Source organism: Battus philenor, unplaced genomic scaffold (assembly GCF_028537555.1).
Source record: "Battus philenor isolate CCGP_79_NKW_IND1 unplaced genomic scaffold, ilBatPhil1.0.hap1 SCAF_29, whole genome shotgun sequence".
In the NCBI taxonomy this organism is placed as follows: Eukaryota; Metazoa; Arthropoda; class Insecta; order Lepidoptera; family Papilionidae; genus Battus; species Battus philenor.
The window spans coordinates 6,238,461-6,266,003 of record NW_027181692.1 but is presented as its reverse complement, the minus strand read 5'-3'; the positions used below and the strand labels follow the sequence as shown (position 1 = coordinate 6,266,003).

General features: G+C 34.2%; 3 protein-coding genes across 6 annotated transcripts in view; 1 reads left to right on the top strand and 2 right to left on the bottom strand.

Annotated features, from left to right (window-relative positions):
• The window catches only part of LOC137926349 (uncharacterized), a 28,997-nt gene extending 20,165 nt beyond the window's left edge, over positions 1–8,832 (bottom strand). For both annotated transcript variants that reach the window (XM_068769953.1, XM_068769954.1), the window contains exon 1: positions 8,557–8,832. In XM_068769953.1, the coding sequence (XP_068626054.1) occupies positions 8,557–8,685 (129 nt within the window). In that variant the 5' untranslated portion in view covers positions 8,686–8,832. The remainder of the gene's footprint in view (positions 1–8,556) is intronic.
• A 15,016-nt stretch (positions 8,833–23,848) lies between these two features.
• Positions 23,849–26,404, bottom strand: ATPsynE (ATP synthase, subunit E). Its single transcript, XM_068769967.1, has 3 exons — positions 26,254–26,404; positions 24,868–25,024; positions 23,849–24,041 (listed from the first exon to the last, which is right to left on the bottom strand). The coding sequence occupies exons 1-3, from the start codon at positions 26,302–26,304 to the stop codon at positions 23,998–24,000; spliced, it is 252 nt and encodes an 83-aa protein (XP_068626068.1). The 5' UTR covers positions 26,305–26,404; the 3' UTR covers positions 23,849–23,997.
• An 893-nt stretch (positions 26,405–27,297) lies between these two features.
• Gpat4 (Glycerol-3-phosphate acyltransferase 4) overlaps positions 27,298–27,543 on the top strand; it is a 44,646-nt gene continuing 44,400 nt past the window's right edge. For all 3 annotated transcript variants that reach the window (XM_068769673.1, XM_068769674.1, XM_068769672.1), the window contains exon 1: positions 27,298–27,450. In XM_068769673.1, coding sequence (XP_068625774.1) covers positions 27,298–27,450 — 153 coding nt within the window. The remainder of the gene's footprint in view (positions 27,451–27,543) is intronic.

Below are 27,543 nucleotides of genomic sequence, written 5' to 3'. Positions count from 1 at the left end.
TTCATTACAGTTAGAAATTTACAGGAAATCAATATCAGGTAAGTAGAGGGTCTATCCAAAACGGAAATACATGGCAAGGGGTCTACGACACAAAAAAGTTTGGGGAACTCTGAGCTAGAGGAAGATAGGGACAGAAATGAGGTGATATGTAGATGAACGTAAATAATTGACATAGCTCAGTGTATTGGCAAGTTCAAGTTGCAGTAGGCTGGCACAGAGCGCGACAGATGGCCGCTGGATCCTTAACGTTCTGGAGTGAACAGTACAGACCGGAAAACGTAGTTTAAGACCTCCATCAAAGTAGAGAGACAATCTAGAAGTTGTCTAAACACCCTGGAGTGCCTATGGGTGAGGCCAATATCCAACGGTGAGCATTCTATGTCTATGACGACGATACATATTGTGACGAAAAATATAACCTCTTTATAGAGTTACTTTTAGTTTTTTTGTTCAAATCATGTTAACATTATGTGTTATTAAGAGCTATAAAATGTTGATAATGTCATGAAAATAACCGTATATGGCACTTGGAATTGTCCCGGAATGGAATTGCCCCAGCACTGCTATAGACAGTCACCGGATAATTGGAAAGAGCAGTGTGATATTTTTGCAACCATACATGAGACTTGAAATTTGGTAGAGATATCTCTTTTGTAGAGAAGATGGATTCTAACTACAAGGGGTTTAAATGGGTGGTCAAATAACATCGCAAAGTGGCGTGGTGCAGGGCAGTTTTGTTTTTTTTTCTTTTTATCATTATAAAAAGAATTATTTATCTATTTATTTACACTTAATTCTACGCCATAGATATAATAACTAAAACATAAAAGAAACAATTTATATAAAGTACAAGAAGCGGTGTAATCATCACCAGACAACCTTTAGATGAGAGACATGAAGGAGAGGACAGTTTGGGGTACACCCTATCATGGTTGCACAGACTTATTAAGACTAGGGGCCACTCGGGCAAATCATGAACTGATGGCGGACCCGCCGCCAGAAGTATCTGGAACAGAATTCAATATTTTTCTAATGTACGAGAGTATTATTTTTGCTGTCGGCGGGCCACCAGTATTCGACCGGCGCGCCGCGGTCTGTGCATCCATGGTATATGATGTAGATGTTTTTAGCAAAACTTTCAGGTTCTATATTTAGCCAGTAGACGCCATCTGCATGGAATAGGACTTTCCAAAATGTCGCCAAAAGGACCATGTCTTACATTGCCCTCAGCGACTTCCCGTGATCTTATTACTATGTCGTCGATCCAGCTAGTTGGTCGCCACACAAGAACTTTTAGCCAAAGCCTTTGTTTACGCTGTACTGTACGGATGTGAGGCCTGGACCATAAAGGAAGACCTTCGTAAGCGTATAGAGGCTTTCGAAATGTGGACATATAGACGCATGCTGTCCACAAGCTGGACTCAGAAGGTGACCAACGTCGAAGTTCTGAAACGAATCGGCCATATACGCGCACTAATGCTCACAGTAAAATGAAGGAAAATCGCTTACTTGGGACACGTTCTTCGACACCAACGATACAATCTCCTTCAACTTATCATGATGGGAAAGGTCGCTGGTAAAAGGATGGTTGGTAGGAGAAAGAAGTCGTGGCTTCGTAACATTAGAGAGTGAACCGGAATCGCCAGCGCTGCTGAGCTATTACGCAGAACCAAAAATAAAGAAGAGAGCAGGAAGCTGATAGCCAACCTCCACTAGTTGGAGAGGCACTTCAAGATAAATAGATTGTTTACGCCTGCAAGATGCCCTGCTCGTTGCCACTTTAGATGAGCAATTCTTCGAGTCGCTTTGGTGACCTCTTAACGAAACTTCGACCACAAATGACCACGTCTCGTGTCCATCTATTACCTTCGTCTTCAGACATTACGTTACTTCAAACAGGATGATTAATAGTAAATATTTTAACATAAATTACTTCTATACTTCCACAATTAATTTATGCTATTCCTATTTATAAATAGAATATAATTAATATCTGTCATTATTTAATATGTATAAATAATCTGTATTTCAAATATTCCCCTCGTATGTAAGAAGACCACGTGTGACAGAAAATTATTGTACAAATAATACGTTTTAATAGCTAGCAATATTCACTTCTGCCAGTGTCCCGTGCGTCACGCGGCGATTCTTTTTTAAAATAATAAAATTTATTTTTGTATGCGTATTATAATCCAAGGCACGCCTGTGTCCTACATATCTCATGGTAATAATACCTAGATAATATATATCTAACTGGCAGTATCGCGGTGAATGTCTTTGTCCACTAAAAATAGAATGTTTTTATAAAAGGATTTTGACAATTGGTTCACTGTCAAAAATGATTTCAAACTTATACAGAGTGATTAGTTCTAGATGTAAAAGCATTAAATTGGTTTATTTACAGCTCAATTAATATAAATTTTTATATGGTACATCCTATACAAAATCGAAGATTTCAAAAATAAATATCGTAAATATAGTGATTAAAGTTCTTTCTCTGTCCCTGTAGACTTTGCACTACCAGAAGTTATAAGCCATTACAATAGAAGGAGATCATACATGGTGTTGTGGAATATTTGGAAAAAAATAACAGATAATGGAATATAATTTTATGAAAGCTTTCATACTCTGTATTCAACCGATAAACGCCCACGCAAGGTATAGGCCTCTCCCAAAAGATCTCCCACGATTACTGGCCCTGCGCTGCTTGCATCCAGTGATTTCCTGCAACCTTCACCATGTCGTCGGTCCAGCTACTGGGGGATTTTTCAACGACGGTCGCCTATTGAGAACCTTCCCCAACAATCAACAACATCCCCTACTGCCATCGGTTGCATGAGAGATGTGCGCCGCCTACTGTCACTCCAGATGAGCAATTCTTCAAGGTACGTAGGTGATCTTGTATCTCCTCTGAATCTCAGGAGATTTTTGAGGAGAGTTCAGATCAACAAAAGTAATCAGGAAACAGGTTTCCTGATTACTTTTGTTGATCTTGAGCCTACTTGAGACGTCGCGCAAATGACCACGTATCGGATCCATATGTCATCACCGGCAACACACATTGATCAAAGACATTGTGGTATTTTGAACCAGAAGTTGCGGAGCTTCCTGAACGATGCCCATCCGAGTTGGATTCGGCTAGTGATTTGTTTCTCGGAGTTGGAGGCACCAAGCTATACGGTTATTCGTAAAATAAATTATGTATTCTTACCTATATTTAACATATAGATATTATATAAGTAATGTAAGTAACTGCTCTGTTAACATATTTGAACTTTGTTATATTATTGTTTTATTCATTAGTGTGCCATTTAAAGTTTGCGTAGAATATTGGACTGCTGCGTGCTTTTAAGATGGATTCTTTCGCAATGAGAGTATATTGGAGCTTTTAAAGAAAAGCTGAATGGCGATGAACTAGGCTTTTCCCATGTGAAGAGCTTGGATTATGCTTGTCAAAGTGCGGTGTTCATGATATCGACTTTCTTAAGTAAGAAAAGGATCAATATTAAGCCACTTCCGCACATGCAGTGGTAGTCGTGCAACAAAGTGCACCGCCCGCCAACCCGTTGATAAATGCGTACGCGGCAAACAATGCGAATCACACAACCGCCACCGCCAAATAACTCAACACGTGTTTCACCCCTCCACGGGGCATCTTCAGGAGTTATGTTACACCGATTAGTGCCAAAGACTCTGTCCTTTTCTTACGTAGGATGGACTTCCGCAAGGTAACGCCTGATTCCATTAAATATCGAATTTCTTATCACGTCAGGCCAACGAAAAACCAGAAAATATTAAATTTTAGGCTCATCATCATTATATCACCTAATATACGCTTACTGCAAGGTATAAGGCACCTCCAAAGATCGCCACAATGATTTATCTTGCACTGCCCGCAACCAGATACTTCCTCCAACTTTAACAATGCTGTCGTTCCGTCTATTCGATGGCCTGCCCATACCGCGTCTACCAGCTTTTTGAAGCCGTCTTATCTTCGCAACTGCCACTTCAAGTAAACAATTCATAAAGCTATGTATGTTATTAAAGTGATAGCACTTATTAACACGTTCACTGCGGGCCCAATTTTGAAGAACTTTCAGCTGGTGCGGCTGAGGTCGAATCAGCCTCAAGCTGAACTTCCTAGTAGTGCGGTTGAGGCCTTTTCTGCCTCATGTTCATCAATATTTTTTTACAATATTGAGTCAATGCTTCGCAGACATAAAAAAGCTATATTTTATTTTGTCATACCTCATACGGTTGAGTGTAAACAGCCGCCGCACTAGAGAGAAAACACGAGTTTTACGCGCCGCACCAGTGCAAAGTTTACCATGAGGCTGAATCGACCTCAAGCCGCAGTGAAGGTGTTAAAGAGTATACTTTTAGTCAAAGGCTAGCATAATTATGACTAACGTTCTGCACGCATATGCATACATACAAAAATCTTTCCAATGTTATATGAAACATATGAAAATGTGGTATATTATTTTTCACTGTTGGCGTGTTTAATTTAATTTAAAAAAATGTTGAAATGATTTTTCTTTCTTTTTTTTTTTACTTGTCAATATCAGCAAATGAGCAAATGTTCGTGTCGCGATACATAACTAAAGATAATATATAACTGTCGCTTAAATCAGACAGAAAAATTGCTCGGAAAAATCTAATATGTATAATTTTTTGGGCTCAGTCAATATGTCCGTGGCATTGTTTATGGTGAAGTAGATGCTGCCAGCTTTTTCTCGGCGTTATTAGAATTGGTTCCGCAGAACTGAAGGCTCCGTGAACTTAATAAAATTTATTGACCCGTAAGTTTTTTCTCACAGTATTTATCATCAGTATTTTTTTCGTTCAACCCTTATCATGGGTGGATAGGATCTACATTTACATTATTTTTTTTTACATAATTTTAATTTACAGTAAAAGTTTCTTTTTCACGCTTATTTCATTTGCCTTTTCACAATTCGTGGATTAAAAGAATGCGACCCAATACCTAAATTCGCGGAATATATTAACTATAATATTTTTAACATATTTTTACACTTTCTCTTATCGTTTTACTAAGGTTGTATCAACGTTCTTTGAAGGATTATTTCTCGCTTGCGATAAACATACCCGAATTTTCTTTTTATTTTGGTGTTAATAAATAAAAAAATATTTTTTAAAATTAATACTCTGTAATACAAACACAAATGAATATTAACTTATCACCAAATGAAATGATTACTGTCACAAAGTTTTCAACGAAAAAAAAAAACCTAATCTTAAATATTTATAATATTTTACTATACGTATTTAGTACCTTTTTATATTTTTAATTTAATAATTTAAATAGGGCTCGTAAAAAAAATACAGATTTCGAAAAATTGCTTCGGCTAAGTAATGGCTTTGCCACACATGTTTTATACGATAGGCAGCGTGTATCCTAGTTTTTACTGTATTATTTTCTATATTTTATAGTGGTGACTCCCATAAGGTTTTCTGCATTCACGCACCACACCAAACAATTTACAGATACAGCTGAGCCAAATATTACATACCACACCGCAAAACCTGTTTCCGGAGGCGACCTCAAATCCGCTATTAGCGAATAGCATGGGCGATCCGAGGCAGGATACGCGTCCTATCTAAGATTGCCGAGTGGTTTACCCTTCTTCACATGCATCACAAATCTACACGTGTACAGCTGTTACCTTTGCGCAAACGTCATCATGTAACTTCAAGACAAGAGTCCTGTAAAATTTATTGCAAGTTCAAGGACCGTGAATTCAATTCAGACACGTAAAATCTTAACTAAGAGTGATCAGCGACTCATCTATAACTTAACTTTAATTCTGTTACAGGCTGCCTAAATGTATTAGCTGTGCTCCGTGCGGTAATTAAAAAAATATATAGTTTATTTCATTTTTTTTAGTTTTTATTTTAATTATGCCAGTCATGAATTTCCCAATAAGTAATTTTTTTAACTCACAGACCTCCTGTTTTCGACCTCAATTACGATGAAACTGCACAAAGATGATGATTGAAGAATTGATTTTTAAGTGATAAGTACGCATATATCAAGAACGTCACTGCGATGGACACCGCGCCTTGATAAACGAAACTACAACGATATATGTATTGCCTTTGTTTATTTATTTACTTTATTGGAGATAAACAGTAACAAAAGGCAGTAAGAAAGTACAAACTTAGCAACTTAGAAATATGAAATTAGTTACAATTGTTACCTTATAACTATCTCACTAAGAACATTTAATGATTTAAAGTGAAACAATGACAAAACAAAGAAAAACATTTCTAAAAAGGGATCAAAGATCCAGCGCATTCTGCATATCACACCGCAATAATTACGAATCACAGCAAGCCGTCACGTTCCAATGAGGTTTAAATTGTACTGTATGTATTCAATAATTTTGAAAGAAATTGTCTTTTAAAAGATACGAGAGAGCATGAGAATATATCAATATCACTAATATATGAATTGTGGAGGTCACACATTCTGTACAAGGGTGCACGTTTACCGATATTTGTCTTAGCAGTTGATAACAAAAAGAGAGATCTAGAACGCGTGCTTGTTTTCATGTAGGAATTCGAAAGTTTACCTCGGACAACAGTTCCGAACAGTTAACATTGCCACCACAAATATTTTAAAGTGTAGTGGCGTCCATTAGAAAACGTCGGTAAATGTTTAAAAAAAATTATAAGAATCCCGAGGGCAATGCATTTAGTAGTTATACGAAGGAATTTTTTTTGTACTATTTCAAATTTTATTTTCGTAGACTGCATACAGTAGATTTCAAAGAGGGGGATAGATACTCTAAGTGAGATCTTACTAGAGATTGATAAAGAAAGATGAATGTGTCTCTGCGCTTAAAGGATTGTGTTATACGTGTAACAAAGCCCAGCATACTTTATGTGTATATGCGACTGCTTGTACCCTTTATGTAATCTCAAGGGTGTAATAATAGAAAAGGAATCTTGTAAACATAAACATACTTCAAACTAATCCCTAATAATCATTATGTGACTTCGAGCCTCCTTATGGAGTTCATTGTAAGCGACCACGTCTCGGATCCTTATGTCATCACCGACAACAAACATTGGTCCACGATGCTATGTAACCCAAATCTAATATATTTCAAGTTGAATTTCAGGCACAGAACACAATACTGACGAGCTATTGAAGCTATATATATATATATATATATATATATATATACGTATAAAACATCGCAAAAAACTTATCTTCTAGTTATTACAAAAAATATTTTTTATAGTTAAAAAATATTTTTCGTGCTACAATTAACGAATATTTATATATATTTATGTATCATTATAGTTAGCAATCGTCATTAACATATACAAATAATGACATTTTCATATTCGTTATTATTTTTTTTATAATTTTGATTTTTCTTTTATAAAATTTACTTATTATATGTACCTTTATTAGTCTATTTATTTATCGCCCAAGAGGTTTACTGGCATGAAATCTTTCAGCATAAAGTTTTCATTTGTACATACATTATATAAGAAGTGTTAAAATAAAAAAGTCTAAGATATATTGTGGGACTTTAATATATATACGTACATTTAAACCCATTAGGAGACTGTAACATCATCTGAGACTCTCTTGTGAACACCCACTCTTAGTTTATTGTTTAAATCCTCCTTCAACTATCAAATAGACCATGTTTTAACAAAAAAACCTTTCCATAACCGTTTATACAGCCGCCATGCTGAACAGTGTTTTAGTACACGTTTTCGTACTGAAATTATAGATACATAACGCTCGTGAGACCGACGGCTGAAAGTTTCTCGAGTGAAGTCATTGGGTTGATCGATGATGGATCATCGTGGCGATATGATGAAGCATCTGGGTAGAAGACAGACCCAGGTAGACGTGTCAGATAAAGCTATAAATGCTATAAGGCGATCAATATCAACTTTATCTAAAACTATCTCTAAATATATCCATACCTTTAGTATTGTCATGCAGTATACTTTCTTCCATGTTTTACTTTAGTTTAGAACTACTATAAACTTATTACACATTAAGAAATATCTTAGAGGTAAACATTTTTCGACCATGAGATGTTAAAGGCGGTTTTTAAAAAAAGAAAGGATTTTTTTTTTCATTTTCTTTATCCTTGTATTGAAAAAATACATTACTGCTTTAATAAATAATGCTTGAATAATGGAATAAATAATGACCGTATAAAAGAAAATGTGTAAAACATCGCAAAAAACTTCTCTTCTAGTTATTAAAAAAAATATTTTTTATAGTTAAAAATATTTTTAGTGCTACAATTAAAGAATATTTTTATGCAGTGAATAGGAACAGCATAAACTAAACTAAATATCTAGAATTTATAAAAATCAAAAATTATTTATAAATATTTTAATTTAAAATTAAGTTTCGATATGATAATTACATAGTATATATCTAAAAAGGTTACAATAGATATAAAAAACAATAACAAACACAACATAAAATAATTCAAAACTTTTTAAATTAAGAACATATTAAAAAAAATATTTAAAAACGTTTTTATTTCTTACCTTATGTGAAGTTTTCGTTTCCGGCATATGCGTCTTGTTGTCAGTGGATAACTTTGCCTCGCTCGACCACAAAAAAAATAAAAATGTCAATACACATATTATTAAACGGTCCGCCTTTGAAAATGCCATTTTATTGAATCGCAACAAATTATTAAATTTATTATTTTAATATAATATTATTTAATTTATTTCATAAATATGCAGATTGTAAAAAAATATTACGCGTTGAAAAACGTTAAACAAAATGGCGGGAAAATATCAGTTGTCAAAACTCGATCGTAGATTCCAGTCGACTGGAAGCGCTAACGTTGAGACTGCAAGACGCGTATATTTTTAGATTTTATCGAAGAAGTAATATTGACTGCGTCACTGGAACATGGCGGGATTTGAATTTAACATTTCAACGCCTAGTTAACAAACATCGACATATTCATTTCGTTTTTCTTTTGATCTTTAATTAAGACGTGCGGCGAACATTTCATTCGATTTCTTGGACATTTAATAGCAAATCTTTATCGATTTCGTTTCTGGTCTGTTTCTTACCTAGTTGATGTCTCTCGTCGAATTTGCTTTTAGCGTAATGGATTTAAATTTGAAATACATTTCCTCTGGTTGCTAATTTATTTATGATGGAACAAAGTAAGTAACAACTATCATAGTCCCGCTAGAAAAGTCACGATTCGGGCAGGCAAGCCTTGCATTTGTCGTCTATAGGTTGACATGATGATGAAGGGAGAGAGGATTATCATTTGGCCTCTGATGAAGGATAGCTTCTTCACATCACTATTCATCACTATCATCATTTTAGAATGTCCACCGCTGGACATAGCCGTCCTTCACAGATATCCTACAGGACTGGTTGAAAGCTGCTTGCATTCAGGATCTTTTTTATTTACTTTCATTTGTCAATGAGTCTTATTCTCGTACAGAAATCTCGGGCATAGCTATGTTCATGTTATTTACGACTGTGGGGTTCATTAGTTTGTTCTTAATTTAATTTAATATTCTTTAATATACACGCTAGAAGATATATACGTAGTTGTATAATAGTAAAGAAAAAAGTACAACGCGGTATTATCACATGAGGCAATTTATTACAGACAACCATAGTATTGAAACAGGAGAGGCATAAATAACGTAAACATATAAATAAAACATACATATATACAATTATTTTATACATATATACTTATCGTAAATACAGTGTAATAAATAATTATAAATGCAATAATAAACAGAAACATAAAAGAAACATGGATCGTTTAATGGAATCAGGCGTTACCTCGCGGAAGTCCATCCTTAGTAAGAAAAGGACCAATATTTATCAGAGTTATGCCAGACTCTGTGTTTGGCACTTATCGGTGTAACATAACTCCTGAAGATGCCCCGTGGAGGGGTGAAACACGTGTTGAGTAATTTGGCGGTGGCAGTTGTGTAATTCGCATTGTTTGCCGCATACGCATTTATCAGCGGGCTGGCGGGCGGTGCACTTTATTGCACGACTACCACTGCATGTGCGGAAGTGGCTAAATATTGGTCCTTTTCTTACTAAACATGGATCGCACTTGCCTCAGAAAGAATAAATACTATACTTCTTTGTAAAGGTGTTCTTATTGAAAAAGGAGATTTTTATTGTAACTTATAATATTAGTAATATAAAGTTATAAGTGTAGATAAAAAATAATATATGTATAGTTTTATTTTTTTATTTTTAATAAGCACGCTTACTTTGAGTTTACATTAGTTTTTATATAACAAAGTAGAAAATTAAATATGATTGCCGATAATATATGAATATTAATAAATAAATAATACATAAAAGCAATAATAAATCTCTAAATTATAATAAAACAAAACACGGACAATCTTTTTTATGTAAAATTAATTATATTGTAAATTAATAATAAAATAGCTGTGATATTTATTGTATGGAAGCATGGATTCTTTGCGAGAAATTTTAATTTTTTGTTCGTCTGTAAAAACATACAAAATTATTAAAAAGAACAGTGATAGACGCAATATCAATACAAGTAATAAAAATAAGCTATGTACTCCTAGTTTTCGTGTTCAAAAATTAAATAAATCATTTACGTCACAACGAAGAGATTTAAAATCAATTATTAAAAAAATATTGAAGAAATATTATTATTTTATTCAAAAATACTATACTTATCATAATGCCTGGAAATAAATGTTGTTGCTACTTACTCGGAAAGCTAATTATTGTTGCGCACTCTTTATAAAACTATATTTGTAAAGAGCAACTGTTAAGTTTCTTGTCGAGATAAAATTTTGAACCAGTGGTATCTAAATATAAAGTGCATGTAAATGCCTACTTGAATAAATATATTTTGAATTTGAATTTGTTGTAAATATAGCGGCATTATTAATTATTAAACACATAGAAGTCTTTGAAAAGAATAATAATATAATTAATCACTGTTTTATTCTTGTACGTAATGTTGTACAACATAGTTAACTAACGCGCGAAGTGTTTGTTAACAGGTGCTATGTGTAAAATTAAAAACGCTAGAAACTACAAAGAACACAGACGCCCACGCCATTTCGCGCCGGTAAATTCAATAGAAACAATAAACAGGGAGTAAATAGCTATTAAATTCACGTATGAGTAATGGCGGATAAAGGCGCGAAAATAAATATCCTACATCCAAAGCACAGAGTATAAATTAAATTTCATTAATATTTTTTTTAAATACAATACATCGTAAATAAAAAAATATTTTAATTAAATATTATGTAATATTCGGAAATAGTTTCGAAAAATAAATAAACATTTCATAATGTTTTACGTAGTTAAAAATTTTCCCGCCATTTTAGCGGTCGACTTTTTAAATGCATCTGTCAAATGTCATTGATCTTTAAAATATAGGTTATAATTGTTAAATTACTAGAACTATGTTTTCAGTGATATATTTCGGTGTTAACAATATATTTAGAACTTAAAAATAAATTGAACAAATATATTTAGTAGCAGAACTTCACAACAGGTTTTCACCGTGTTCATCACCGTGGTCACCAATCCAGAAGTTTGAGGCCCCAGCTGCCATCTGCCATTACGCTGGACATATTATTACGAATTCCATCTCGTTTTCAACCGGTCCTATTATTAATCTATTGCGGAAGATACGCACCAGTCTCCGAACGGAATAAACTTCCCCATGACTTTTAATCGCAAAAATAAATAAGAATAATTTGTTTGTGGTGTCTGAAGGTGTAGATTTTTATGCGAAACGTCAAAACCGCGAAAGTACAGAGCACATATAAGTTAAAAGAAAATTGTTAATCTAATGAAAATCAGATTTATAATTAAAGAAAAACCGGCATATACAGAATTTTAAGAAAAGACAAAAAAGCGTGCGGCGCGCGATTTATCGCAAGCCGTTGTTTGCAACATTATTGTGTGAACAATATAGTGTAAGAAGTGTACCTAAAATTTCGGATTTTTTGATGATAAGTGAGATACAACCTAAAAACCACAAAAAAGTATCCGAGATACCAGAATCGGGACCCCGATTCGGGGCTCTCCCCAGCTCTATTCGAAGGTTGATTATAGAAAAGAATGCCATTACAAGGCAATACGATAGACACCCCTCGGAGGAAATCAGACAGAGAATGCGCCGCCTTCAAAGGCTCGTAAAAGCGCGCGTCTCAAATTACAGACAAGACAGTTGGAATGCTCTGCTTCTGAACGTCGAACCATTGAAAAGCGCTTTCTGGCGTCTGGCTCGAAGTCTGAAAGCAGAGGACTACGCAACCGTTCCTCCCGTAATTAAAGCAAACAATGCTGATCCCGCCTTCTACAATCTCGAGAAGGCCGAATGTCTCACCGACAGTTTACAAAATCAGTGTACACCATCTACACACTACAAAGATCCCATTCACTAACGTCTAGTCAACACAGAAGTAAGTAGGAGAACCACCCTCCCCTCGGAGGGCGAAGCACTATCAAAAGTAACGGAGGTAGAAATCACTGAGATCATCAACGATCTCAAACCTAATAAAGCATCTGGGCCGGATGGCATCACCAATAAGATGCTTAAAGCCCTACCCGGGCAGTTAATTACTCTGCTTGCAGGCATATTCAACATTTTACTAGCCAGCTGCACTTTCTCGGAGGAGTGGAAAGAAGCAGAAGTCATCGGCATCCCGAGGCCAAGCCCAGGGAGCTGCCAAGCAGCTATCGTCCCATCAGCCTCCTCTACACACTGGGAAAAGTGTAAGAGAGAGTAATCCTGTCCTGACTGAAGAACTTAGTATTCGACCACAACATCATCCCGAATGAACACTTAGGATTCAGGCCGAACCACTCATGTGCACATCAAGTGTACAGACTGACAGTGCACATCCTGTCAGGTCTCTCAATGAGGAAGAATCCAGTTAGCACCGGCGCGTTCTTCTTAGACATCGAGAAGGCGTTCGACAAAGTTCATCAACTCAAAGTGCCCGACAGGCTCGTCCCAATATGAGCCTTCTTGGAGAACCACACCTTTCGATATCGTGTGGAGGGCGCCCGATCTTCCAGACGGCGACTTCTAGCAGGAGTACCGCAAGGTTCCTGCCTATTCCCATTATTATGCTCGCTGTACACTAGCGACATACCTAAGGACCCACAAGTCATCGACTTCCGTCACAAGACTCCAAACCGCAGCCAACTGCCTAGGCGAATGGTTCCGGAAAAGAAGAATAAACAACCCGGACAAGAGCGAAGCTATACACTTCCATCGAGGCTTCGTAAGAAGCCCCGACTGAAGCCAATACCCGAGAAAAGAAAACTCGAGAACATCACCCTCTTCGACCGTCCAATCCCATGGATGAAATCGGTCAAATACCTAGAAATCACCCTGGACTCCCAACTAAATTTCACATCCCTCATTAAGAACGTGAAGAACAAGGCCGCGTTCGTTTGGGTAAAATACACCCATTGATCTGTGCCTGCAGCAAATTAGCGCTGGGGCACAAAACCCACCTATAAAAGGCTTGCGTACGACCAATAATGTCTTAGCAAGCGTCGCCTTCGCCCACGTCAATGAGGACAAACTGAATCGCCTGCAAGTGATCCAGAACTCAGAACCGGAGCGGAGCCCGACCAGAGGAACGTCGACATTCACAGCGACCTAAATTTCCCAACCATAAAAAAATTCTTCGGAGAGGCGTCAAGGACATACTTCCAAGACGCCGTACACCACCCGAACCATCTGGTGGCCCAAGCGGCCAACTATATACCAGAAGAAAACCCGACAACTGAAAAGCGTAGGCCACGCCACGCAGTACCGAACAAAGACGCTCCAATCCCGAAAGGGATTAAAAGACGCCCCCCAAAAAAACCATAGGGGGCCCCAAATAAAAGTCACACACAAAGTGACGAGACACGCCCAAGCAAGAGGGCCTACCAAAAAGAAGCTACCAGGAGCTAGAAGAGAACACCAACAACGGAGAACAGCAACGGGGACAACAGCAACGCACCGAGTCCCACACAGCGCACTGACGTGTCAGGACGCGAAAATAGTTTTAATTAGTAACAGTAGAAAAATGTTGTTAGCCCTGGAATCCACGAAGTTGTAACTTGCAAGGCTAACAACATTTACATCTTCCAGAATGCAGACGTGCATGCCGGGTAAGTTTCTTATGTTCTGATTATAAATAAAAGTATATTTAATTATTAACACGTTCACTGCGGGCCCAATTTTGAAGAACTTTCAGCTGGTGCGGCTGAGGTCGAATCAGCCTCAAGCTGAACTTCCTAGTAGTGCGGTTGAGGCCTTTTCTGCCTCATGTTCATCAATATTTTTTAACAATATTGAGTCAATGCTTCGCAGACATAAAGAAAGCTATATTTGTCTTTGTCATGGGTTATATACGGTTGAGTGTAAACAGCCGCCGCACTAGAGAGAAAACACGAGTTTTACGCGCCGCACCAGTGCAAAGTTTACCATGAGGCTGAATCGACCTCAAGCCGCAGTGAACGTGTTAATAGAAACAATTCTTTGTAATAAATTCTACGGATACAATAGTAACGACGTACACGCAATATCAACAACAGAGCAGTTAATACATCGTAAATTTGTTGATTTTACGATTGCGACTGTACCAGTTCATAAAAATCGGCGATAATGTCTGTTGGTTGTCATAAATTGAATATAAAAGCTATGTGTAATGGTGTTTATTACGTACAATTGTAATTTTCTTAAATAATTAAATACGTAAACATAAAGTGAACATTTTTTAATTTATTTTACCCAAACCTAAAGCCACAACTTATAGAAAAATTGGTATATTTTATACAAAGAATAAAAATAATTATCAAAAAAAGCAAATGATACTTGTTGTAACAGCTCCTAATAGATACCGGACTGTTTGTATTTCGTGCGACAGAGATAATGCTCTACGGAGCTGAAATTAACCGATTGTCTCTTTCCAAAGATCGATGTGCAATATTTATCGCCGGGTACTGTACGTTATGTATTTTATGTAATTCAAGTCCACCCCCATCTTTTAACAATTCGCACTTGATTACCGTCGTCCCCTTGAGATATTTGTGCGCACGCGCATCTGTTCTGGGTTCGTTTGCGGGGGTGTATATAAGAGTGGATTATTCGTGGAGGCTTAGAATAATTAATTTTCTAGATAATCCTTTAAGATAGTTGTGTGTCCTTGCGTCGTGTCCCCTACTACTGTATGGTGTTCTTTACTACTTGTAGCGTATTATTAAACGGTTTTATTTAGCTCGATCCGTACGGAATTTGTTTATTTATTTAGGTCAAAATTAGAAATTGAAATTTAAGCACCTTCCCGTTGTCAGATTGATCTGAAATTTGGTACACACATTTAATTTAGATGACAATACAAAATAATAAAATCAATAACATTATAAATCTAAGATGGCCGCCGAAACAAAATGGCGGATTACATATTTTTCCTTAACCCCCTCAATATGAGTATCAAATGAAAGGGCTACACTAGTAAAACACGATGATTATGTCAAAATTTAAAATTCAAGATGGACGCCGTTCCAATATGGTGGACTAGGTACATATTTTTCCACAACCACCACAATATGGGTATCAAAAAATTGTTTAACTTAAAAGTTTTTTAAATGTATTTATGTTACGTGGTCTACACTGATCAACGTATGTACTGCTTAGGTTACTATATCGAAAGGTGTGTACGTGATCAGACCACGGTTGATGGCTGTGGTCTCGCGATTGAATGTACAGCGTTATTGTACTTGCAATAAACCGCGCGAGAAACTCAAAATTTATTCTTTTAAATGAAATTTAACAATTTTTCATATGTACAATACAGCATTAAACATGTAAATGAGACAATAATCCAAGTGCCACACTTTTGTAAGATTTATCTATTAATATCCTTTTAATTTTAGATTTAAAACTAAAAAAACGGAAGCCATTAGAATTTTGATACTTGTGGGACTTTATTATACTTATATATATTATAACTTACCGCAAAAGAACTACACATTCATTTCTATAGAAATAAATAAAATAAGGTTGTCTGTTTGTTGAAGTCTGTCTGTTTCTTCCGCCTAATCCAGAATTCCTCAAACTTTTTTGTGTCGTATACCCCTTACCATGTTTTTTCCGTGTTGGGTTGACCCCCTACTTACCTGATATTGATTTCCTGTAAATTTCTAACTGTAGTGAAGTTTAGTGTTAAAAACTTAAAGTAAAAACACATGTTAGTTTATACATTCATTAATTGAATTTAAATTAAAACAACTCAAACTAAAATTTTGTATCTGTTATGTAAAATATACGTAACATTAAATAAACAATTTTTTTACTTCATAGGTACTTTTAGAAATAATGTAAATGTTTTGATATTATAAGATAGTATGATGTAAGTATAATAAATAGGTACTATCAGTGTATGTGTTGAGATCCACTATTGTGGACTCCCATTTTCATTTCATGGACCCCCAAATTTTTTTTCGCTGACGTAGACTCCTTGCAGGTTGTCATAGACCCCTAGGCGTCGATATAGACCACTTTGGGAATCACTGGTGTATATGTATGTTTTGTCTGTATGTGCACATCTATATTTTTATTGTGTCCATACTATGGTTGTCTGCTTTATGACATTATATGTAACTATACGAGCGTCAGTCTTTTCATTTAAGACAAACAAGTTCTTTCTGCCTTTAAAGTTATTTATATAAACCTAAACATGCCTAGATCAGTATTTATTAATTACAAAAAATTATTAAAGAATAAAAAGTGCCCTGTCCCAAAAAAATAGGGGTACGATAGGTCCCTGAATAACGGGGCCTATAAAAAAATCAGGCCTAGTGTTTAAAACCACGTTTTAGTGCAGTAAACCATCACCTGTAACACATATTGGTCGAAGGCTTTCGTCTTAAGGCACTGACGGATATTACACGAAAAGGTAAAAAAGAATATATTCGTTTCTCAAACTCGTTAATCCCAGTTTAATCAATTTAAAAACAGTATAAAATATAAATAAAACACTGTGATATTAATCTATTTTCAATCGCTGTTACCTCGAAGAGAAAATATTTCTTTAAGTCTTAACTTTTTATTATCTCAATGTCTGTGTTACGTTTGGCGTTATTTCGTTAAAAAAAAAAACAATCAAAATTGAATATTCGTACTGAAATTAATTTTCTATTTCCGAACGCATTATCGCTGTCAAAAGCGTTGGCGGGAAAATGAAGCGGCAAACATACTCCATTACATAAAACCTAAGTGTTATCTGTGGATGGCCATTATGAAATATATTTTGGATTTCTTGTTAAATTTTTGTTAGTTATATTTATAAAGACTATAGAAATTGGTAATATGAAGCGGTTTCAAAATTCGTATCATTATATATTAAAATTAAATATAGTTTACTATCTTCCTTGCAGATTTAGTATTGAAATCATCGGCCTGTGCCAGCTTTTTTGTAAAGATTGTCGCAGAGTAATAAAAGGACTAATATTTAGCCACTTCCGCACATGCAGTGGTAGTCAAACACAGACTGTTTGGCACTAATCGGTGTAACATTAAAAGTTGTGTGATTTCATTGTTTGCCGCATACGCATTTATCAGCAGGCTGCACTTTATTGCACAACTACTATTGCATGTGCGGAAGTGGCTAAATATTAGTCTTTTTCTTACTTAGAATGGACTTCCGCAAGGTAACGCCTGATTCCATTAAAGATTGTCGCAAAATATGTTACGTCATCTGTGCCTTTCTTTGGCGGCATGTATTATTTCCACTACTGTATGTATGGAGTCGAGCTTTATCTATTAACAATAGAAACTATAAGCCGCCTCCATAATTTCTTAGCTTGAGATATCTTTAGACAAACACATTAAATGATTTTTTTTCGTATTTTTTCTATTCAGGTACACGGGTACTATTTTAACAAAATATATTTTTTTCATCATATTTGCGTTCTCGTCTCTTTTCGTTCTCAATGTCATGAATTCATCACAAATTCTTTAATTTCTTTCATTCAACACCTAACTTACGTCGCGGTACCACCGGAATACTATTTTTTAAATATTATTCATTTTGCATTATTTTTATCTCTTTGTTTCCTTTGTTCCAACATTTATATTCCTTTGTCATTCTATTTTTACTTTCCTATTTCAAAACTTCATTTATCACAGATTAAAATATTTATTTTGACTAGTCGTATATACTTTTGTGTTTTTGCCTATTTACTCTAGAAAAGTCCCGCGACTTTCCTCGTTTTCCATAAGTCATGCGATATTCCTTTCTTCGACTCCTCGCTGCAACTGAAATCAGCAATCCAAAAACAGATACGATTTTAAAAACTCACAGAAACTTTTTTACACATATATAGAACTTTAGCTTCCGTAATAATATAGGCGCATTTGAAATATAAAATCATTTAACACTTTCTTTTCTCTCCTTTCTTAAGTTGTGTGTACTTTTTTTTGAAAAATTTGTTTGGACTGTGTTATGCTATCTGTACTGATCTTCAGCAGTGTGTATTGCTTCAGACCAACATATAGGACAGCCACGTGATCACCGTCCAAAAACTTATCTGATGATCAAATCGTTTCAACTTATCACTGCAAAATCAGGGAGGAGGCAATAGCCTCCCTGATAGGCGGAAAGGAAACTAGTGAAGAATTCCTCTCATGCTGCAAGAAAATAATTTAAAAAGTTATACAAAAAAATAAAAATTTAAATAGACAATAAGAAAAAAGGTGATATAATGTAACTCAAATGTGATATAAAGTGTGATAAAAATGTAAATGAAAGAAAAAAGATAAAATGTAACAAGTAATGAGGGAGGAATGAAAGGACACAGAGCAAAAATGAAAGAGCAGAATTATAGCATAAAAGAATAGAATGAAAGATTATGTGAAGAATGAAAGTAGAGAATGAAAATTAAAAAATATGTGAAAAAAATTAAATTGCCAATAAAGACCCTGTCCCACATAAGATAGGGGTACGAAAAAAAAAACTTATCACTGTTTTTCTTGGATATATGATCAAAAAACACAAAATCTCGACTATGATTTAATAAAATTGTATAGAAAATTTACAGACCATGTTAAATATCTAGAATATGATTATAAACAAAAACTAATCGATAAGTTGTTTGCGGCCGCGTTAATGGAGCGAGTGGGCGCTGCCCACGCGTGGGCGGCGAGTATTTATAAGCAATGCGAGTACAACAATAACTCGATTTATTTCGGTGCATACACAAAATTCGGTAATAGTAATATGGTGAATAAATTTTACATAATTATGTCAATCAACACTCGGGATTTCTCTATGAGATCAAATTAGTAATGAGCAAATCCTGTCTAGTAAGCATAAATGTTTACTAAAATTAAATTTAAAAAGTTATTTATTCGACAATCATGCGTTCTTTTTTATTAATTTTTTTTATTTCATTACGACAAACTGCTTTCGTGGGGTCCACAGGTTCGGAAATAAGCTTTAAACCAGGGATGAGCAACCCGCGGCCCTCGAGGAATGTAAAAATCTAATTTATTTTTGATTTTTTAAAATGAATGCCTAGAAACAAGGCTAAAAGGATAATAAAAGTGTCTAATTGTATGTAAACTTCTATAATACAAACATAAAACACGTTTATAAAAGGTTCGAACCTTACCTATATACTTTATTTTCTGCATGGCCCTCTGTTTTTGAAGCGGACCTCCAAACAAAAAAGGTTGCTCACCCCTGCTCTAAACTATTTTTATCAGTAGGTTCATTGCGACGTCTTAACTACTTCTTACGTTTTTATTTTCTTGGGCAAATCCTTGATGGGATAACCCTCCGCTGCGGGGGCAACGAAAGGGTTATGCCGGACTCCTACCGGCTATAACTCCACGATTTTCTTGAGCGCCTTTTGTTGAAACTACGGGAACGCTTTCACATGCTAGTGGTGTTTCAACAACACTGATCTAGTGTCTCAACTCCTTACTTGCGCCGGACCACACCTAATCCGTCGCCAAGGCCATGCTAAGGGGGTTGGAGAAAGGTGCAGTGTAACACTCTCCGACGTCCAGTTCTCCGACTGCGGATGAGGACCTCAGATGTTCTTCCTCTCTCACTCTCTCTCTCCGCAGTTAACTCCTGCGACGTTACTTTTTCGCAGAAGGTTGTACCAGTGCTCCATGACTGCTCGTTCTATACCATCCCCTTAACAAAAGCCTGGTAACGAGAGATCACCACCAGAATGCTCACATCCTTTATCTACTCACTCATGTAATTCACGGACCCTTCCGCTCCGTGAACTCAGTGCCGATGAAGCTGTAAAAGCCTTAAGGCTAACAGCATAAACATCTTCAGAAACAATAGATAGCTCACTTACTCTTATCTCAAATCATGGTTTCAATTTCTTCATGATACAAATGAGAGGTCTTTGAGATCATCGGAGAATTTGGAATTAAAAATGCCGGCGCATTCTTCTTTGTTCATCACCAAATCTTTCACCACACAGGGCTTTAAGTTGGAATGATTTACCGCTGAATATAAGACGCCCTAACTCACTGCCTATTATTTACTAGACCTGTGATTATTTATCTGTATCATCCTATCTTTTTCTTTCCCTGTTTCTTTATTCTTTCTAAGGCAAGTGCTATCCAAATCAATTTGATGTTTTTACATGTAATTGTATTAAGTGTATATTTTTGTTTATTTATTATAAGTGTATAAGTTATATACATATGTATTTAGGTATGTATGTTTATGTATGTTTTGTACACATCAACTACTCATTATTTATACTTCTATCTTTTCCATACTATGGTTGTCTGTAAGGGATTGCCTCGTGTGATAAGACAGCCCATTGTACTTTTTTGTTTATCATTATGAAACTGTTTAAATCTATCCTAGCGTGTACAATAAAGAATATCAAATAATAATAATAAAAATAAAATGCTGATTACATTTCTTATTGACATCGAGTTGAGTCTTCTTTCTTTCTTCTTCTTTCTTCCTTGTTTCAGTTGATAGACGCCCATTGGTTTAGTGGGGCAAAAAAAATTAGATATGGATATAACGGCTTACTCTTCTTTTGATTCTTTAGGCACTTCCAATAAAAACGTTGTGAGAAGAAGTGAGGAGGTTCCGTTTGTTAGTTAATGTATTGATTTGTCCAGGGGCAGCTTAACCTACAGTGCAGGGTGTGCAATGCACACGGGCACCGCCGTCTCAAAGGGCGCTCCCGAAGACAGCTAAGAGCATCGTCTTGGACCAGAGTTCCCCAAACTTTTTTGTGTCGTAGACCCCTCGCCATGTTTTTCCGTGTTGGGTAGACCCCCTACTTACCTGATATTGATTTCCTGTAAATTTCTAACTGTAGTGAAGTTTAGTGTTAAAAACTTAAAGTAAAAACACATGTTAATTTACACATTTATTAATTGAATTTAAATTAAAATTACTTAAAATAAAATTTTGTATCTATTATACCAACTAAACCAATCTGTTTTACCAACATCCTACAACTTACACAATTTTATAAACATATATAATAATTTTTTTACTTCATAGTTACTTTTATAAATAACGTAAATGTTTTGATATTATAAGATCAATGTTTGTGTTGAGATCTACTATCGTGGACCCCCATTTTCATTTCATGGACCCCCAAATTTTTTTTCGATGACGTAGACCCCTTGCAGGTTGTCATAGACCCTTAGGAGTCGATATAGACCACTTTGGGAATCACTGTCTTGGACCATCATGGTACAACAATGATATGACAGAAGCGGCCAGCCAGGACGGTGGCGGCAGTTATCGAACGTGAAAGCTCTATAGGCGGCTTCTTTTTCGAACATTTTGTTACAACTCGAAATAAACCTTATTACACATATTTAAAGTTTTTTTTTTGACCCCCGCTATTGGGGACCTCTCGTACCCCTATTTATGGTGGGATAGGGACTTTATTTGCAATTTATTTTTTCACATAGTTTTTTATTTTCTTTCTCTTCTTTCGTACTTTATTGTCTCTTTCGGTCTATTATCTATCTTTCATGCTACAGTTCTTCTATCTTTCTCTTTTGCTCTGTTCAATCTTTAATTCTTTCCTCTTTTGTTATTACATTTTTCATTTTACATTTTTTTTATTGTACTTTTTTATTTTACATTATTATTACTTATCCTATAATTATTCTCTATCACAGTTTTTACATATTTAAGGTTTAGAAGCGGCCATACATCGCGGAGCAATGAGTGTTATTCTGCCGTCATAAGAAAAAAGGTCGTATCTAATACCATACTGTAAGCCATACCTATTTATAAAATAGCTTGTTGGAATATGAAATAACTTTTTTGTTATGACGGAAAAGTTAATAGTTATAGCCGCGGGGGGGGGGGGTGTCAGGCCTAGGGGGCGGCGCCAGGGATTTATTGCACACGGGCACTACACAAGCTAGACCCGCCTCTGACTTGATTTTCCCTTTATTGTTGTTGCTACACATTGTTGCTTAGATCATCGGAGAACTAAAAATTGAATATGCCTGCACTGCTCATTCTACTTATATTTAAATATTTTACTGATGTCGCTGTCAGGTTATTTATATAATACGTCTTCCACTTAAATATATATAAAGATGTTTATATATTAGTATCTTTCTATATAAATATGTATGTGTAGTAATGTATGTATTTGTATGTATGTACACCCTGCTGATTAAATTATTAAATTTGAAGTATTCTAGTAACTGATTGAATATAATTTTTTCAAATATTCTACTTAATGAAGGTAGTAAAGTAATTGGCGTATAATTCGAAAATTCATCCTATGAAATTGTTATAAATAAGGGTTTAACTTTACTATGCTTGAAAAGGTAAGAATATGTTACTGATATTACATAATTGTTAAATAAGGCTAAGTCCTTGATATGACATCAATTACGACTAAAACAACGAGTATAAAGTATAGTATTAATTGAAAATTAAATTCAATTACTAGTACTCAGTTACTTCATAAATCTATGATCTAAAACCCGTGAAGAAAAATTTACTTTTATTTTAAACTCACCTTTAACTAGACGTAATTTTGGCTATTATATTTTCACAGGCGCTTCATTTAAAAATACGTCATGTATTTTCGCATGTATTTCCCGTAATACCACTACTCCTTTATAGCGTTTATGATTGAAATGACTATTTACTTAAATTCCCGGAATATCAATTATGCTTATAACAACGAAATCTCTAGAATAAATAATCAGCAACATAAAGCATAGATAAAAAATTGATTTGATTTGGCATAGAAATTGTAGATTAAATACAGATTGATTGGTTATAAATGTAGGAGAGGTAAATGTGTCATTAGCTTTCAATTAATGTATAACACACTTTATCCATAAATCAAGATTATAGAAATAACAATGACGATACAGTAAAAAACGCTGTACATTGAGTTCGATATCTATGCAAATAAATAAAAATTGGAATGTCTGTTTGTAATATTAATTTGATCGCTTTTTACTACATTTATGTGAATATATATATAAATAAGCACATGCACAGAATTGTTTTTAATTTTCGTCTGTTCCGGCTAATCTTTGAAATGGCAGGACTAATTTTGACGGAACTTATACTGGAAGTAGCTTATTAAATAAGGAATAACTTGGGCTACTTTTATTCCAGAAAAATACTTATACAAAAAAAATTAAATTAACAAAAATATTTTTTTGTTAAATTCCAAGCATTCGAAATCGCAATGACATTAATAACTATGAGTTTATTTTCAGTTTCTAAATATTTTGTCTTAGGTCCTGAAAAGGGAACATAAGAAATAAAACATCATTTTTTGATATCAACTATATTGCATTAAATACATTATTTTACAAATTATATGATGGAATAATGTTACCAGATGTTTGTTAAGATTGTAAGAATTTTCAACAATGGCAACACCGTATCAGATGGTGGCGTCTATCTTAGAGCTATCACAGTCTACTTCTTACCAGCGACCATTTCCTCAAGCGCCTTCATCTCGGCTGAAAAATAAAAACGGAACTAAATATAAAATGTGAAAACAGAAGTAAGAAAGTTAATAACACAACCGAAAAAGTTCCAAAATTAAATCTGAGAAAGAAAATATATCAAAGGACACACGCGATTTATAATTAAAATCGAAATTCTTCATATTTTTTTTTTTGCATAATATTGACTTATCACGATTTTTAACGAATTTTATGCAAATCTTTGTGTACGGGCGAAAGTTAATTTTAGATGTAAGCAATTTCAAACAGCAATATTTACATTTTTATTCATATAAATAATTGACAATTGTCTACATTTCCCGCCAAAATATGACCGGTCACAAATTGAAAGCATGACCAATTAGCAGCAAAGGAAATTGTTAGATTGAGCCAAGGCATGTCAACATGAGAAAAATTATATAGCTATAGTTATTTATTGTAAACAAAAAATTTACATTGTATAAAAGGATTTCATTATTATAATGCAGGACAGATGACCTTGTTTAATGTCATTAGAAAACACTAGATGCAAGCCACTTCCCACTGGTCTTATTAGAAATTTACCAAGGATGCTTTTGTCCAATAATGGACAACTTATAACTGAAATAATGATGCCTCTCCCCTTGATTTACAATACAATCTGCTGGAAAAGAAGTGCATCTGGTGTCATCAACAACATTTTACCAGCCCATTGTCTCCACTCTATGTGAGATCAATCTACATTGGAGTAATGTGGTGTATGCCCACACCATCTCCCAAAAAATAAATATATGCACTCCCAATATGGTTTTACAAGGTTACTTTGTAAAACCATATTGATCTTAACATTAATTTGATATACCTGCTGCCGCAATAGCTTTCTCCTCTTTGAGTTTTGCGTCTCTGATAACCTTCTCCTTAGCCTCAATCTCACGGAACTTGGCCTCCTTCTTGGACAGCCTGTTCTGGTGGAAAGCTCCATAAAGGATGCCAGCAGTCAAGAATGACCAGCGACCAAACTAAAAAACACATTTATTTAAATTAATACCTGATAAATTGTATTAATTCTTTTTATATTACCATAACAGTTATATCATTTTAAAATAATCAATATAAAGGTATTAGTGAAAAATTTCAATAATCAACACTATATTTATACAGGTAATTGGTTATTTGTGTATACAATTTAAAGAGGTAAAAACATAGATCATTTGTCAATGAATAGCTTTAAAAGCTTTTTCTCCCCTTTCCAATAACCTTATAAATCAAACAAGTCACAAAGTTATGAAAGATATTATTTTTTTAATCAGAATGCGACAAACCCGTAACTTTCAGCCGTACAAAGTGTGCAGGAATAGATAGTAAATAATAGTTAAATTTAATATGTACTAATCCAAATTTTGAATTACTTTTTATATTATAATTATGTTTATTTTAATAGCTATTCATTATCTAACTATACATTCACCCGTTTATAGCTTTTATACCTTTAACCAATCCCCCTGTATGAGATGACAATAGGTTTGGAACATAGAATTAGCATCTCATTTTTTGTAAAAAAAAACTAGAAATTAGATATGTGGGTGTTTATTTAATTCATTAATGGTATTATGAAATAAAAGATATGTTTCTCATAATTAATGGCAATGCATTTGTATATACCATTGTTGTCAAACTACCACCATATATGAGCAAAAGAGGAAAGAAAACTTTAATATTAATGAAATTATTATCCAATAGCATTAAAAAAAACTATTATATATAGCTTATTTTTAGTAATACACTTTACCATGTAATGTTAATACCATATTTTATATGCAAATTTTGTTAACAAACAAGTCGAAAGTGCTCAAATTATCAAAATATCCAAATGTTCTAAGGAGATATTAGGTTTGACAACTTTATGTATTTTATGTTAAGTATAAGGTAATGTTTTAATCAACTAAATTTCTGCATGTGTAATAAAATAACAAATCCAAAATCATCATTATAGGGAAGATATACATCATTTTGTGCTCTCTAGCCAGCTTTACCTGACTAGAGAGCAAAACAGAAATTAGACATCTTAATCCATTATCAAGTTGTAAAAAATATATTTGACAGACAAGTAATTCTTTTTTGTAAAAAGAGGTCGCTTGAATAATAAATTTCCAGCCAGTATTATTTTATAAAAAGAACATCTATATCATTCACAGAGGTACTAAACCTGTTACATAATAATAAAATTAAAAAAAAATTACATATTTACCCGGATCAATGGAGATACTCTCACTGGTGGTCCGTAAGGCAGATCAGACATTTTGTATTATTTTCTATTAGAAAATATTTAATGTAAAAGAGACTTTGAATGGAAATCTCTGGACAAAACTACAGAGGTTATAATGAGACGATGTTGCCAATATCTGCTAAATATTATTAAAAAGATTATTGTCGAGTTATTTGTAAAATTTATAAAAATTATTTATTTGTCAAAATTGTAAAATCGTATTAAAAAATTAAGCAAAGCTCTACATAAGTAATACATAACTGCTTAAAGTGGTTTTGATTTATTTTTTATATAAATTAATTAATTGCCATAAAATATTAACCCAGTACTATTCATGGGGTTTCAAATAGTGTATATGTTACATTTAATTATTACTATTGCCATAAATTTTTAAGGAAATATATTTTAAAATATTTACCAATAATTATAATTATTTGGTATGATATAATATAAACACAGAAGATACCTTAAGATTGTTTATTAACATAAATTTAATTAAGACTATTTTAAACTAAACTACTATTTTAAATTTGCTGAACCTTCCAAGCTGAGTAAACAAAAACTCAATTAATGGTATTGTTAGCCTTGTTATAATTTTCATACTCAAGCGTCTCAAAGTGACTTCAATATATTGACATTGTTTTGAATCTTTAACACTCTTATATAGTGTACCCTATTGTGCATAGCTAGCTGACTCAAACATAAGTATGTTTATTATGTCTTTACTAAATGCAATTTACTACCCGTAAACCTTTCGCTAAATAGGTTATTTATATTTGAAAAATGAATACATATTATATTTATTTTGTAATTTTGCGTTTGCATTTTATTCTTGTTATAAAGTTAAATATTACATTTTTTACCTTTGCAAAGTATTTAATGTGTTGTATGCATGTGCAAATAATTATATAGCCATTTATTGATTTAATACCGTTAAAAGCTATTATGTGTTAAAAATTGACAGGGTTAAGCTATAACGGTATCTAATCAAATAAGCAGCATATATTGAATCAATCAGTCGTCAAGATGGCGTTGCTCACGCCTATCGTGTCGGTTGCAGTTTCAATACTTTACACGCCGTTTTTGCTTTTAATATTGTGCATTATATTTTTGGCGTCGATCGGGAAATCTCTGGGCGTCAGGAGATTATATGTGAACATACTCTTGAAGCTTTTCGAGGTAAGTAATATTTTGTTACACCTTCGCGTATTTTTCGAAAATTCCTTTTGAATTTGCTAGGTTAGTCTTATTTAATTTTCTGTTTAATAACAA

Bases quoted from the DNA above. Each gene is read 5' to 3' on its own strand.
- ATPsynE (XM_068769967.1), bottom strand. From the start codon at position 26,304: ATGTCTGATCTGCCTTACGGACCACCAGTGAGAGTATCTCCATTGATC. The intron at 25,025-26,253 runs GTAAATATGTAA...TGTGTTTTTTAG, and splicing joins GAGTATCTCCATTGATCCGG to TTTGGTCGCTGGTCATTCTT. The intron at 24,042-24,867 runs GTATATCAAATT...TTTATTTTTCAG, and splicing joins GAAAGCTATTGCGGCAGCAG to CCGAGATGAAGGCGCTTGAG.